The sequence below is a fragment of the Plecotus auritus genome (genome assembly GCF_963455305.1).
Source record: "Plecotus auritus genome assembly, chromosome: 3".
Taxonomy (NCBI): Eukaryota; Metazoa; Chordata; class Mammalia; order Chiroptera; family Vespertilionidae; genus Plecotus; species Plecotus auritus.
The window spans coordinates 138,366,273-138,379,876 of NC_137772.1; the positions used below are offsets into that span (position 1 = coordinate 138,366,273).

Genomic DNA, 13,604 nt, shown 5'->3' on the forward strand with positions numbered 1-13,604 from the left:
GCAGGATCCCCATTAGGGGGTGTGCAGGAGGCAACCTATCAATGGTTTATGGATGTTTCCCTTCCTCCCTCTCCCTTCCACTCTCTTAAATCAATAAAAAACATTTTAAGAAAAAAAAGTATACCTTTTGTTTGTTTGTTTTGTTTTGTTTTAGGACACAAAGTTTTCTTTAATTGTTTTTTGGGGGAAGGGATGCCACATTTCTACTCAATTAAGAGAAACATTTTTATCAGCAGAGAATTCTTTCTCTTTTTTTCACTTATCATGCCATGAATTCATAGGGAATGGGTTCCAGCAGCTCAGGCTCCTTTCCATGGGTTCTCACACCATGTGCTTCTCTGGGTGGAGGAGGCTGACGCTTCAGGTGAGCCCGGGTACCGTTCTCTTTGGCTTCCTTCTTGTTCTGATCATTTCCCTTCACACGTTTCAGGAAGCTATCTCGGCTCTTAGAGTGCTGAATATGCTCCATACGCACAGTAACTCTCTTGGCAAGAATCTTGCCCTTAACTTGCTCGTTTACAACAATGCCCATGGCATGCTGGTGGCACTGTAGACTCCCGGTTTTGCCCAGGTGACATTGTGGGTCTTCCTTTTTGAACAGCGCCCATCCCCTTGATGTCCACAATAGCACCTTCTTGTAGATTCGCATCTATGTGGCCAAGGGAGCAACTCTGTGTTTTCTAAAAGGCCTAGAGAACATATAGCAGGGCCTCTCCTCTTTCCCTCTGTGTTAGTCATTTTGGCAAATTACTGGAAGATGGCGGTTCTGGCCGAAAGCAGTATACCTTTTTTTGTCAGGTTGAAAAAACACATATTTTTTGGTGTTCTGCATAATTTTAGCAATTAGTTTGTGTGTTATGAGATTAAAAGGTTGAAAATCACTACTGTAGGTAATTAACTTGGTGGAAAGTATTTGAGAGTCCATAAAATGAATTCCACTTATATTATTATTTTTTGTATCCTATAGCAGTGCACTGCTTACAAAAATGAATCTAAACATGTTTGTTGTACTTCATTTCTCTAACCAATATATTAGGTATATCCAAATTCTCTTTAAATTCTTTTATTTATTTACAAGTTTAGTTAGTTGAGGTTTGCGTTCCAAAAGCCAATTGAAAAATATTAAAATCCAATATACACATTTCCAGTAAACCAAAATAATACTGGCAACCTTGGATAGTTTAAATATGGTATGCTTAATAAAATATAAAAAAACAAAGTTTCTAACTTCTCATAGCTTGTTTTGTATAGGGACTCCTGCTGACTGAATTTTGAATGAGTTACTACTGCCATCAAGTGTTAGAATTCATTCAAGTCACACAAATGCACAAGATTCCGTGGCATTTTTAACTTAATAACACAATGCTCTCCATAACATAAAGCATAGCAAAACCATGACATTATGACACTTACCAGAATTTCAAATGCAACAATGTAAAGTCTGCCAAATAAAGTTGTAACTAGTTACTATAAAGGCAATATTTTGCCAAATTTACTTGATATATATGGCAAAGAGACTCCAAGTTGAGTTCAAATTATTTCCAACCTCTCAGTGTTCATTCCTTTGTTTAATCCATGCTTCTAACCAGTAGAATAAAGAAAAGTTGATGGATGTCACAAATGTCAAGCCCATGGTTATGATACACGTGTGTGTGTATGTGTGTGTGTGTGCATGCGTGTGCATGCATTTATTATGCTAGAAAGCTCTAGGGAGATCCTCTTTGCTGGCTTGATGGGGTAAGTAGCTGTGTTGAGGAAGCTGGTGCCAAGGTTCTGTGGGTAGCCTCTAGAAACTACAATTGTCCCCTAAGACCAGTGGGTGGCCTTTAAACCTGAAGGCATCCTCCAGCCAACAGACGGCTGAAAGGCAGGACCTTCAGTTATTCAGCGACAACGAAATAAATTCTGCCAATAATAAAAATACTCTTGAGAGCAGATTTTCCCAAATTGAGTCCTAGGATGCGAAGTGCCAGATGCCTTGATCACAGCCTAGTGAGACCCTAAGGAAAGGATACAAGTAGGCTGTTCCTGGACCAGGATACTTGGAAAGTATGAGAAAACAAATGTATGTTGTTTTAAGTAAGCAAGATTGTGGGAATTATTTATGAAATAATAGAAAACTAATACCATATATAAAAACATGGTAAATGTGTTGTATTTTAATATTGAATCAGACCATTTCATTTTGCAGTGTTTGAAGAATAGGATCCAATTAAAATGTCTTTAAAATTCCTTAATTGTATTTCTGAAGGGTGTGTGTTACACATTCTGGAGTTAATTTTCTTAGATAATTAACCAGTACATGAACAATTTGTATTATAATGCCAATATGTTCAAAAACTAAAAATCATAAATTGTAATTTGCTGCTTCTCTTACAAGAGAAGAGTGGGGTGAGACAATAATGTGCTAATGTTTTTAATAGAAGAATGAAAAAAAGTATGTATCTATCACGATGCAAAAAGTATATAAAGCCAGTATTATTTGTATAAAGTTCACATCAACTGATCAAAAAATGATGTCTTAATTACCTGTCAGTTAATCATCTATTTTAAAACAAAGAAGAAACTGATGGGAATTCCACTCTAGCAACATGGTAAATTTCTAAAGTTCTCGATTAAAACCCAATCTCTCTATGTATAAAACCCTAATATGCAAATAGACTGAACGGCAGGACAACCAAACAATTGAACAACCGGTCGCTATGATGTGTGCTGACCACCAGGGGGCGCACATGGATCCTGGTGGGTGTTGGCAGCAGGTGGCAGGGCGCTGAACATGGCGGGTGTTGGCCACAGTGGGATGGGGGAGCAGGTGAACAGGGTTGCCAGACCAAGGCAGGGCACTGGTTGCTGTCATCTGGGGCAAGCCTCTGGTGGTCACTGAAAATTCTTTGCCCCCCCCCTCCCGCCCCGTGCTGTGGTCCTGCTGGGCATTTGCACCAGTTGCCAGTGCCAGCCCTGCTCACACCCGCTGCTGGCACCAGAGCTGCCACTCTCACCCACTGATGGCGCTGGCCCTGCTTGCACCTGCTCCTAGTGCTGGCCCCAGTCGCTCTGCGCTGTCAGCGGGTGCGAGCAGAGGCAGAGTTGTCAGCATGTGGGAGTGGCGGCAGTGGGAGCGGGGCTGCTGGCAGACAGGGAACTGGGGGCCGTGGCGGGAGGGGCCAGGCGGGGGCACGGAGGATGGGAGGAGACCTGCCCCTGTGCCCATTGCAGCCTTGTGGCTCACAATTCCTTTCAAGGTGCATGAATTCGTGCACTGGGCTCCTAGTATTGTATATGACACACGTCCTTAGAAAATAAATCTGGAATATCACCAGTGCTTTGTGTTACACAGAGCAGGCAGAGAGTAACTGTCAAATGTTTGATTCTACATCCAGAAAGGGACACTGGAGGCTAAACGTGTCAGCACTCTGCACTTGGAGTCAAGTAGGCTTGTCTTCAGCAAACCACAGGGCAAATAAAATTGAATGAAGCTTGTGGTATCTACAGATCCCAAGGCAATGGCTACAGTCCTGACCCAGGAACCCCCCAAACTGTTCTTCGTTTTCAGCCAGGAATGCATAAATAACCTTTGCAAACTTCAGGCTTCCCACATTTTGCTTCTTGTCATTCAATGGAAGCATGCATAGACTCAGGCTCCTAGTGGGAAGTGTTCCATTTTGCACAGTTTCACTCACCACAGGAAAGTAATAAATGGGATATACTCTGGGGCAGTTTTCTCTAGGGTCAAGCCCGGTAGCACTTGCTTGATATTTCCAAAAAGTGGGTCAAGAGAAGGACACAAGGGTGGAGATGCCTATTTTTGCATCACACCACAGGGTTATCTTTACATATACTATATCAACTTCTTTAGAAGTCCTGAAGTATTCAAACATGATAATGATGCTATTTCATAGTTACTGAGTGCTACTGAGCACCTGCACTAAGTGAGTTAATGCAGTATCTTATTTAGTCCTTACACAAGCCTGTGGAAGAGGTACTGTAACTATGCTCATGGCATGGGTAAGGAACTGGAAGCTTACAGAGGTTAATGATTCATGAGTTGAAGTAGAAATACTTCTATTTTTTTAAACAGCCCTTCTATTTTTTTGGAGCAGTTTTAGGTTCAAGCAAAATTGAGCACAGGGTACAGAGATTTCCTATATACTGCCTCCTCCCACTGATTCATACCTCCCCCATTATAAACATTCCTTCTAGACTGGTACATTTGTTACAATGGATGACCTACACTGACACATCGTTGTCGCCCAAATCCCATAGTTAACATTAGAGTTCACTCTTGATGTGCATTCTATGGAGTTGAAAGAATTCAGGATGACATGTATTCACAAAATTGTATCATTCAGAGTAAGTTTATGTCTACTTAAATCAAAGCTCAAGGAGTGAGGAGAGAGAGAGAGAGAGAGAGAGAGAGAGAGAGAGAAAGAGTGGTTCCTCTAGGTACATGATGCCCCTTGACCGGGAATCGAACCCACGACCTTCCCTGCACAGGCCAACACTCTAACCACAGAGCCACGCAGGCCAGGGCAAAGCCCTTATTCTTTACCCCATTCTTTAACCATAATACCTTAAAGGCTCCCAATGTATGTGCTGTCTGGCCAATAACGGGACAAAAGGAAATACATACTATTTCTATTTTCAAGAACCCCTGGATTATATCAACGAACATCCGCGTCCTATATTACCATTAGCAAAGTGCTTTCTCATACTGGTCTCGTTTGCTCATCGTAAGAAGCCTATGTAAGGTGGGTGTGCAGTTCAGAATTTAGGCTCTGGGGTCAAAGGAGCATAAGCTTAAATATTAGCCCTACAGTTCATGAGCCCCACAACCTTGGGCAAATCAACGTCTCAGTTCCCAAACTGCCAGGCGTGGTGACAGCGCCCACCTCACAGGCAGGCGTGAGGAGGTGTGCGTGAGCCCCAGCACACAATACGCCACGCAATAAACGTGTGCCGCCCTGGTTCACGGATCAGGAGCCACGGCTCCCAGTGGTTGGCAGAGTAGGCACTGACCATAAGGTCAGGAGTGGGGCCCCGTTTTCTGACACGGAGAACTTTCTCCCTGTCCCCCTTTCTCCTTGAAGGGGTTGGATATACGTTTATTAGTTTATGAATACACAGTTCTCCCACCCCACCCCCACCCCACGTTCAGCCGAAGGGCCGGCTTCTACATGCCCACGCCTGGGGGTGGTTGGTACGAAGGGTAACCTGCCTCAAGCGTCTCCTAAGTGGGGCAACAGAAACCCAGCCACCAGCCCCCCTTAGAATTGCGTCACAAGCCCCCTGCGAACGTTCACGGGGCACCTGGTTCTGGTCAGAACCCAGCCTCCGTGCACAGGAACGACCTCGACTCCAATTGGCTGTCGCTCAGGGCAACCGAGGACGCGGAGGCACGCGGGGCCTCCCGCCGGTATTTAAAGGCTGTCGTTGCCCGCGCCACCTCAGTCCGGCCTGGACGCTGGCGGAGGCGCACCTGGGTTGAGAGGGCGCATCAAGGTAACGGGAACCCCCTTGCCTCCCCAGCTCGAACCCCTGCGGAGGTGGGGGTGTGTGGGGCGCCTGTCCCTTAGTGTTGAGCATCAACACTTTTCTCCCCACCCTCTTTACACAGCGCCAGCCCCACCCAACCCACCTGGGCGAGACCACCCAGGTGCGAAGGACAAGAGATTTCCACAGAAGAGCGAGTGAGCGAGCGGAGAGGAGGGTCTCTCTGGAGGGTAAGGCCGGATCTCAGGCAGGCACGTGGTGCTGTGCGGAGGGACACTGGGTGACGAGGCTGCAGAACCTCGTATCTGGCCAAATTTGAGGACAGCTTTTAGGACGCTTCCACTTAGACCTCGCGGAGCTCCCTGAACCATGACCCAGACGCTCAATAAAAGGGAAGCCCCTCTTAACCTGGGCGGCGGCTGGGCATCCTCTGCTCCGTTTCCCACTTGGTCCTCCTGCCACCGAAGGCGCAGGGGCGCTCCGATTTACAAGCGGCGGCAACACTATGGCCCCAAGTCTGAGTATGAGCCCCAGAGGAAGCAGCCGAAGCCACGGTACGGCCCGGGCCCTTGGTTCCAACCACCCCAAAGTCCTTATTGGAGCATGTACTCTAACTGGGGGTGCTGGGGAGGGCCCTGGTGCCCACCTCCAATGGGGTACCGGAAGCCCCCCAGCCCTGGGCTAGTGGCCCGAATGTATGGTCTGCACCCAGTCTGCCTTTGCTGCTGCTTCTGCTGGCGTGGGCCCTGGAACCCCGGCTGGGCGAGGGCCCCTGTCCGCAAGAAGCGCTGGAGCCGCAGGGGCCGAGGCCTGCGCCGCCAACCTAGCCGCCCCGTCCCAAAAAGCCCATCCGTGGAGGTGAGCCCCCTGCTGCAGCCTGTCAACCTGTATGGGTGGCGGGCGCCCGGCATGCAGGCGCCCCGCAACACCACCCAGTTCATCATGAACCAGATCTACGAGGACATGCGACAGCAAGAGAAGCTGGAGCGCCAGCAGGAGGCGCTGCGGGCTCAGCAGGCCCAGGAAGGTGGAAACGATGTGCCTCCCAGTGGTGATGAGGAAGACGGAGAGCTGCAAGACACTTTGTATGGCTTTGGGCAGAATCCCTCTCTGGCCTTTAGTCCTGCCCCGGAGGAAGAGGAAAACCATTCTCCGGCCCCACAGCTGGTGGAGGAAGAGGAAGAGGAGAAATATGATGATGAGTGTGATGAGGAGGAGTGTGATGGGAAAGACGAAGAGAGTGAGGAAGAGGAGAGTGAGGAGGAGGAGGATGAAGAGGCAGAGGCCCAGGATGAAGAGGAGGTGGAAGAGGTGGAGGAGGTGGAGGAGGAGGATGAAGCAGAGGAAATAGAAGAAGAGGAGGAGGGGCTAGAGGAGGAAGAGCAGAAAGAGGAAGAGAATCATTTGCCTCTGGAAATGCCCTTATCATTCCTTATGGCTGAGGAAGAGAGAGCGAATTTTATAGACTGTTCTTCTTTAAGTCCAGAATAGGTCATTCCGAAAGTGTCACAGGAAGCTCTCCTCATGTTACAGGACACTAACTGTTAGAAAGGGATTTGAGGAATGGGATGGATTAGCAACATATTAAAAACTAATTTAAAAGTGAGTTCCATTAATAAAAATATCCATGTAAACCCTTTCTTTGGCCATTATAAAAATTTTAAAAATTGTTGTGTTTGTGTGTGACTGTGGGTGGGGGAAGGGGAGCTTTCAAACATAATTTTTAATTCAAAATGATTAAAGGCCAAATATTTTATTACTACAGTTTGAATGTTTTCATTTGGTGTTTTCCTTTCTAGACATCCAAGTTTTCTTAATTGTGGCACTACTAAAAACGTGTTGTTTTTTAATATAACAGTTATATGATTATCTACTTAATGAGCTTGAAATCAATAGCTATTTTAACTGTTACATCCATAAGGAGCACGTGCCATTTCTACTGAATATCCATCAGTGCTCTTAACCTGATAACCCAACTTATTTTATTAAAACTATTTATTTAAACTTTTCTTGTAGATTTTTCCACCTTCAGAGTTGATTTTTGAAGGCTGTATTTTGGTAGCCCCATTTTCAGTCTCCGTGGCATTGCTCATTTATAGTTCTTGTTCCACAGTGCCATGGATCTTCCTCAGAAGAACATGAAGTTGCTTCTGTGGAACTGGTTATCTGCCATGGCTTCAACAATCCATACCATGCATGGAGAAGATGCCCCATGGTCAGAAGTCAACTTGCACATCTAGTTAAAACCCAAGGTAACTGCAAGAAATGGAACATAGTTTAGATTTTGAAGCCTTGTTCCTAGATATATGCCTTGTCATAAGTTCACAGGGACCATAAAAATAATTTTTTGCAGAATTGATTTTAAAGATTAATGACATTTTGGGGTGGAATACCATTTCTTTTACTTATAAAACGATAAAACAAAGATGTGTAAGTGCAAGCTTGCAAAGATGTGTAATTTCTAATGTCACTACAGAAAATACATTATTCAAAACAATAGCTTTTATTTAGACTTTTTTTAGGAATAATACATTTCTTCCTGAGCACTTATTTATCACCTTAAAAAAGTTTACATCCATAGCATATTTCCAGAATAAATGGACTCCATAGATGAAGAATTTAAGCCTGCCATTTCAAAAATTGTATCGTGACAAACTGTACTTCTAAGTATAGTTTTAACCAACATTTAGTATTTATTTGGTGAAGACTGTATGGTGATATCTTACCTGGATCTTGAGTTTTATTCAGATAGCCCAGTGTATTGCAGCTTTCAGAGTGATAAGCTTAAGCTGTTGAAAAATAATAGAAATAAAAATAAAGTATTAAGTGAAATTATATTGCTTCTCACTTCTTATTATTTAAATATCAGAAGTCTATTCAGAAATATACTTCAGTAGCCAACAGGATGAACAGAAGAAGAAAAACTAATTCAAGCATTGTAAGAATTTTTAAATGACACCAAACACTCCAAACTATAGCAGTGAATAATCAAACATTTACTTATACTCTAAGAAATAATTTCCTGCATGATGCAATTTCTGAGTTCCCTATAAAAGTAGTTTAAAATTGGCTAGCTATATGCATCTACAATGTATATATGCAGAGGGAAATCAAGAATTCTGTATCTGGTCAATCCCAATATCGGTCAATAAATCTTTACAAGGTATAGCTCCAAAACACTTTATCCATGATAAATATTTCCTAGGTCTTAAGTATGTTCTCAGTAAAGAAACCCTTTCATTTAGGATTGAATTTTTTACAATCACATCTGGACAATTCTCAATTTATTTTACAAAATATTCTACTTTTAAATTAAAGGTTCAACACAGTGTCTCTACACACACACAGTGTCCCTCCACTAGTCATTGTAAAAGATGTAAACATGAGCAATGACTCATTGCTGGGGTCTTTTCCGCATCTACTAGGGTTCAGGAATCTGGAGAAGGGCTGTGCATAAATGAATGAAGAGACTAGAGAAGAAATATGAATTTGGAAGGCATTTTGGGAGGCTAGACAGATACTTAGTTGTAGTGACCAAGCTCTCTGAATCTCGGGACCCCTGGCTTATTCCCACATTTTGCCCTATAGCAAAGCAGATATACATATCAAAGGTAAGGCTTGGTAAACAATAAAGGATTATCAGGGGAACTGCCCTCAGCTGTCTGGCAGCAGGCAATAAAATGCAGATCTTCAGCCCTGCTGAAAATGCCCTTTTCACATTTATTATGTCCTGCTGGACTTAGCCTCCAGCAACTCAGAACTTCACCCTAGTTTATGTACCATTAACCAAGAAATATTTACTGAATTACTAGGAGTTAAGCACTGTGAAGAGTGCAAGGGTACAATGATGAATAAGCAAACCCCTTACTCATGTTGCTTATAGTGCAGTAAAAAATAAAAACATTAAGTAAAGAGTTAGAAAAATTACTTGCTGCAACTATTCTAAAGGAAATGCACCACTATGAAAGTATATGTCATAAGAAAACCCAAGAGTGAAACTGGGGGTGTTTACTGTGGGCAGAGGAAGCTATGAGTAAAGGCTGAGAGCTAGGAGGAGCTTGTGCCTTGGATAAATTGAGGACAGGGAACCAGGGTGTTCTGAAGGAGTGGCCAATGAAAAGCGAGAGAGGTAAGCAAAATCTATATTACCTGTTCATTTGTGTGCTATCCATACCTTCTGAATAGACAGACACCAACAAAAATTAAAGGACAAAACATCTGATTTCTTCACATTTTTTTTTATTAGACAGGTATTGTGATGGTCGTTACTAATCTTGAATGCTGACAGGAAATAATTAAATCATGTCATGGGTGAGGGATTTGGTCATCCAGTACACCTATGACCCTTTTCAGAAACCTCCCTTACATGATCATGTAATGACGGCGCCCTGCTCAGCATGACTGGAGCACCATAGTTGTAAACTCCCTTGGAGAACCTCTGCACAGCTTGTTCAGTACAACTTGATGATTTAATAGTAACAGTCTTAATATGGCTTAGAATACACCCAGTCATTCGTTTTAAAGGTAAGTGTACACTTGAAGAAAACACATTTTTAAAAAAATACAGTAAGGTCATTATTAAAGTACTATCAAGTTTGTTGAGTGAACACAATGGTAAAGAAGTGGCACTTAGTCATTTATTTCAAGAATGGAGGTATTTCCTTTGTTATTTGTCAGAAAAATAACAATATATTTATAAGGTCTGGGCTTGAATCTTTGCTGTCTATTCTTAGATGTTTTTTCAGGTAGAGATTCTGATATTTTCCTTTTCTAGTGACTGACAACAGGATTTGTTGATTTATCTTCATTACTTGGTCTTCACAGTAAGTTAAGGAGATTTTTTTTCTGTGAAAAATTAGCATTTTAAGGATGGCAAATATACTTAACATTTAGAGATCAACTCTGAATTCTGAATACATCCTATCTAATAAAAGAGTAATATGCAAACTGACCATCACTCCAAAACACAAGATGGCTGCCCCCATGTGGTCAAAGATTGCTGTCCCCATGTGGACACAAGATGGCCACCACAAGATGGCCAGCAGGGGAGGGCAGTTGTGGGCAATCAGGCCAGCATGGAAAGGTAGTTGGGAGGGACCAGGCCTGCAAGGGAGGGGAGTTAGTGTTGATCAAGCTTGCAGGGGAGGGCAGTTAGGGATGACCAGTGACCAGGCCTGCAGGGGAGGGCAGTTAGGGGCAATCAGGCTGGCAGGGGAGCAGTCAGGCATCAATCAGGCTGGCAGGGGAGTGGTTAGGGGGTGATCAGGCTGGCAGGCAGAAGCGGTTAGGGGCAATCAGGAAGGCAGGCAGGTGAGCAGTTGGGAGCCAGCAGTCCTGGATTGTGATAGGGATGTCCGACTGCCTGTTTAGGCTTGATCCTACTGGGATCGGGCCTAAATGGGCAGTTGGACATCCCTCGAGGGGTCCCAGATTGGAGAGGGTGCAGGCTGGCCTGAGGGACACCCCCCCATGCACGAATTTCGTGCACCGGGCCTCTAGTATGCATATAAAGACAGTAATTCCACTATAGTTTCATTAAAATAAACACATGAGGTAAAATAACCAGTCCTGTCAGCTACACACAAAACCTACAGTATCTGCAAAGAAAATGATACTCATATCACCCCATATGAGTAAGGAAGTGAGTAGGACAAGAAAAAGGCTTCTTGCCCTGGCCAGTGTGGTTCAGTAGGTTCTGGCCAGTGTGGTTCAGTAGGTTGTGCACCATTTCTTGCACAATAAGGTTACTGATTTGTTTAGGACCCATGCCCAGCTTGCAGGCTCAACCCCAGATAACAAGCCTGTATGAGGCAGCCCATTGATGTTTTTCAATCTCTCTCTCCCTCTCCCTTCCTTTCTCTCTAAAAATCAATAATATACTAGTAGAAATTCATTTTTTTTTAAAGAAAATGGCTTACTTATCTTTTAGCAGCATAATAAAATATGTGCAGCTATGTTGTTTATATTTAGGCAAGTTCAAATTAATACAGTTACAATTGAAAATTACTCTTAATGCTTCTGAATCACTTTGGCCTTGATATCTGCAGATTTAGAGCAAAATCAGAATATGGCTCTAAATTGTTTCAGTACTAGCATTGTTCTGCACCAATTTACTTTTAGCCCCTTAATGGAACATAGCCTCACATCAAGGTCAGCTGATGAAAGAGAAGAGTTTGGGCATCGGGGTGTTGTCCCTGCTGCCTCAGAGACCCATAGCGGTAGCCTCGTGTGTCTGTGTCCTCCATCCCTCTCAGGCCTATTGTGAAGACCAAATAACCAAATATTTAAGAAGAATTGCATTACAGACTTAACTCACTGTTAATCCCTATACACTAAACTACATTTTATAATCAAAATTATCAACTGCAGATCTCAACATGAGATCAGCCTAGATTTGTTCACAAGGCTCAGAAAATCTCATCTCATTGCAATGTTTTTGGACTGAGATAACCAATTATTTAGCTTTTACCACTGAACTAAAAATGAATCTACTTGTTCTTGAAACTTAGTTTTAGCTTCTGTATACAAATAGTGTACAAATGCAATGGTCTGGTGCCTTGATATTGGCACCAGTGATATTGGCACCACCTGAGAGTGTGTTAGAAAATGCAGATGCCTTAGCTCCAATGCAGATCTACTGAGTTAGAATCTACTTTGTAGCAAGGCCTCTAATTTATATAGATGCACATTAAAGACCAAGATGCTCTGTGGTTTCGGCATTGCAGAGCCCTCATAAGAATTTCATGTTTAAGATTGTGGTTTGTAGGTGCAAAATTTCCATTATTTATTACTTTAGTGTCCTCAGAAATGTTACTGACATTGAGGCTTCTCATTTTCCTTATCTGTACTATCTCTGGGGATTAAATGAGATTATGAAGATTAAATGAGCCAATACTTAGACAATACTCAGAACAATGATATTCAATACTTACCAGTTGTATTAAGAGTCTTATGCACAGATGAGACCATTTACATATAAAATATCTGAATGTCACTTGTTAATAATTAGAACAACCAAAAATGTAAAATCTCACAAGATAAAAAAGTGATTAATTAACTTTGCCTTGTTTCTCCTTGGATAACTACAATCACAAAAACTACTTTGAGGTGCACATACCATGGGAACCAATTAAATCTCTGAGCTGGCTTCATCCTCAAAATACACGTCCTGGCCTTTATTTCCTCCTCCCACTGCTAGTAAATGATGTTTCATTTCTTTCTATGGCTGACATAATATCTTAATGTCTCGTGCTAAGAATTATGCATTTGAGTCATGACCATTCTTCCTTATCTAAACAATGGATATTAGAACACATTTTTTTTTCAAACTCAAAATACATGGATCATAACGCTTAAATTTGACAAAGTCTTATGCTGTACCTAAAGATATTGAAAATTCCAATAAATATTAAATAGCTGCTATAGACACTTAAGTTATTCAGAACATAGACGTAAGATTCCATAAAACATTGAGCATATGCAAGATTCTTAGCATTATCACATTTAAACATAACCACACTGTGAACTAATGCTTTCTTTCCTTCTACAGATCAAGAAACAGAAATGCAAAGAAGTAAATTGGGAACTCTAGTACTCTATTTTGAGTTCAAAGTTGTAGGTACACATGTTATTGGAACATATCCCTCTGTTGCCTTATTTAAAACACTCTGTTCAGGAACAAAATTTTTTTCATAAGCTTGTCCTGAGTTCCAAAGAGGGTTGGAAAGAGGATATAGATAGTATCCGCAATGTGGGGTTGATAATAGGGACATCTAAGGAAACGATACTGGTATTTCTGTCTCCATTATAATTCCTAGTAGTAGTTTTGGAATGGATATAAATCATATGATGACAATCTGACAACTTGTTCTTTAATATTTTTTTGTATATGTGGGCCAATATGCATATATTAGGTGGGGAGAAAATTGAAGTACAATAAATTAGTCTAAGATATAGTCGTGTTGCTTCTTATCTATAATTAAAGTGAAATAAAAAGTTTACTTTAGAAAAATATTCATAAGAATTTTTAGGTAATTTTATAAGTGTGTAAAATAATTGGATATCATTCAGAATGATACCTCATTATTGAAGGTTCTGTCTTATGCTATACCTAA

The 13,604-nt window shown here is 42.2% G+C and overlaps 2 protein-coding genes across 2 annotated transcripts; one reads left to right on the forward strand and one right to left on the reverse strand.

The window, feature by feature from the left end:
- Window positions 1-262: 262 nt before the first annotated feature.
- On the reverse strand, window positions 263-649 carry LOC308244188 (large ribosomal subunit protein eL21-like; the record flags this gene model as incomplete). Its single annotated transcript, XM_080660166.1, has 1 exon — window positions 263-649. The coding sequence occupies one exon, from the start codon at window positions 647-649 to the stop codon at window positions 263-265; it is 387 nt and encodes a 128-aa protein (XP_080516292.1).
- Window positions 650-5,859: 5,210 nt separating this feature from the next.
- CCER1 (coiled-coil glutamate rich protein 1) lies at window positions 5,860-6,981 on the forward strand (the record flags this gene model as incomplete). Its single annotated transcript, XM_080661381.1, has 1 exon — window positions 5,860-6,981. One exon carries the CDS (start codon window positions 5,860-5,862, stop codon window positions 6,979-6,981), a length of 1,122 nt encoding a protein of 373 aa, XP_080517507.1.
- Window positions 6,982-13,604: the final 6,623 nt, after the last annotated feature.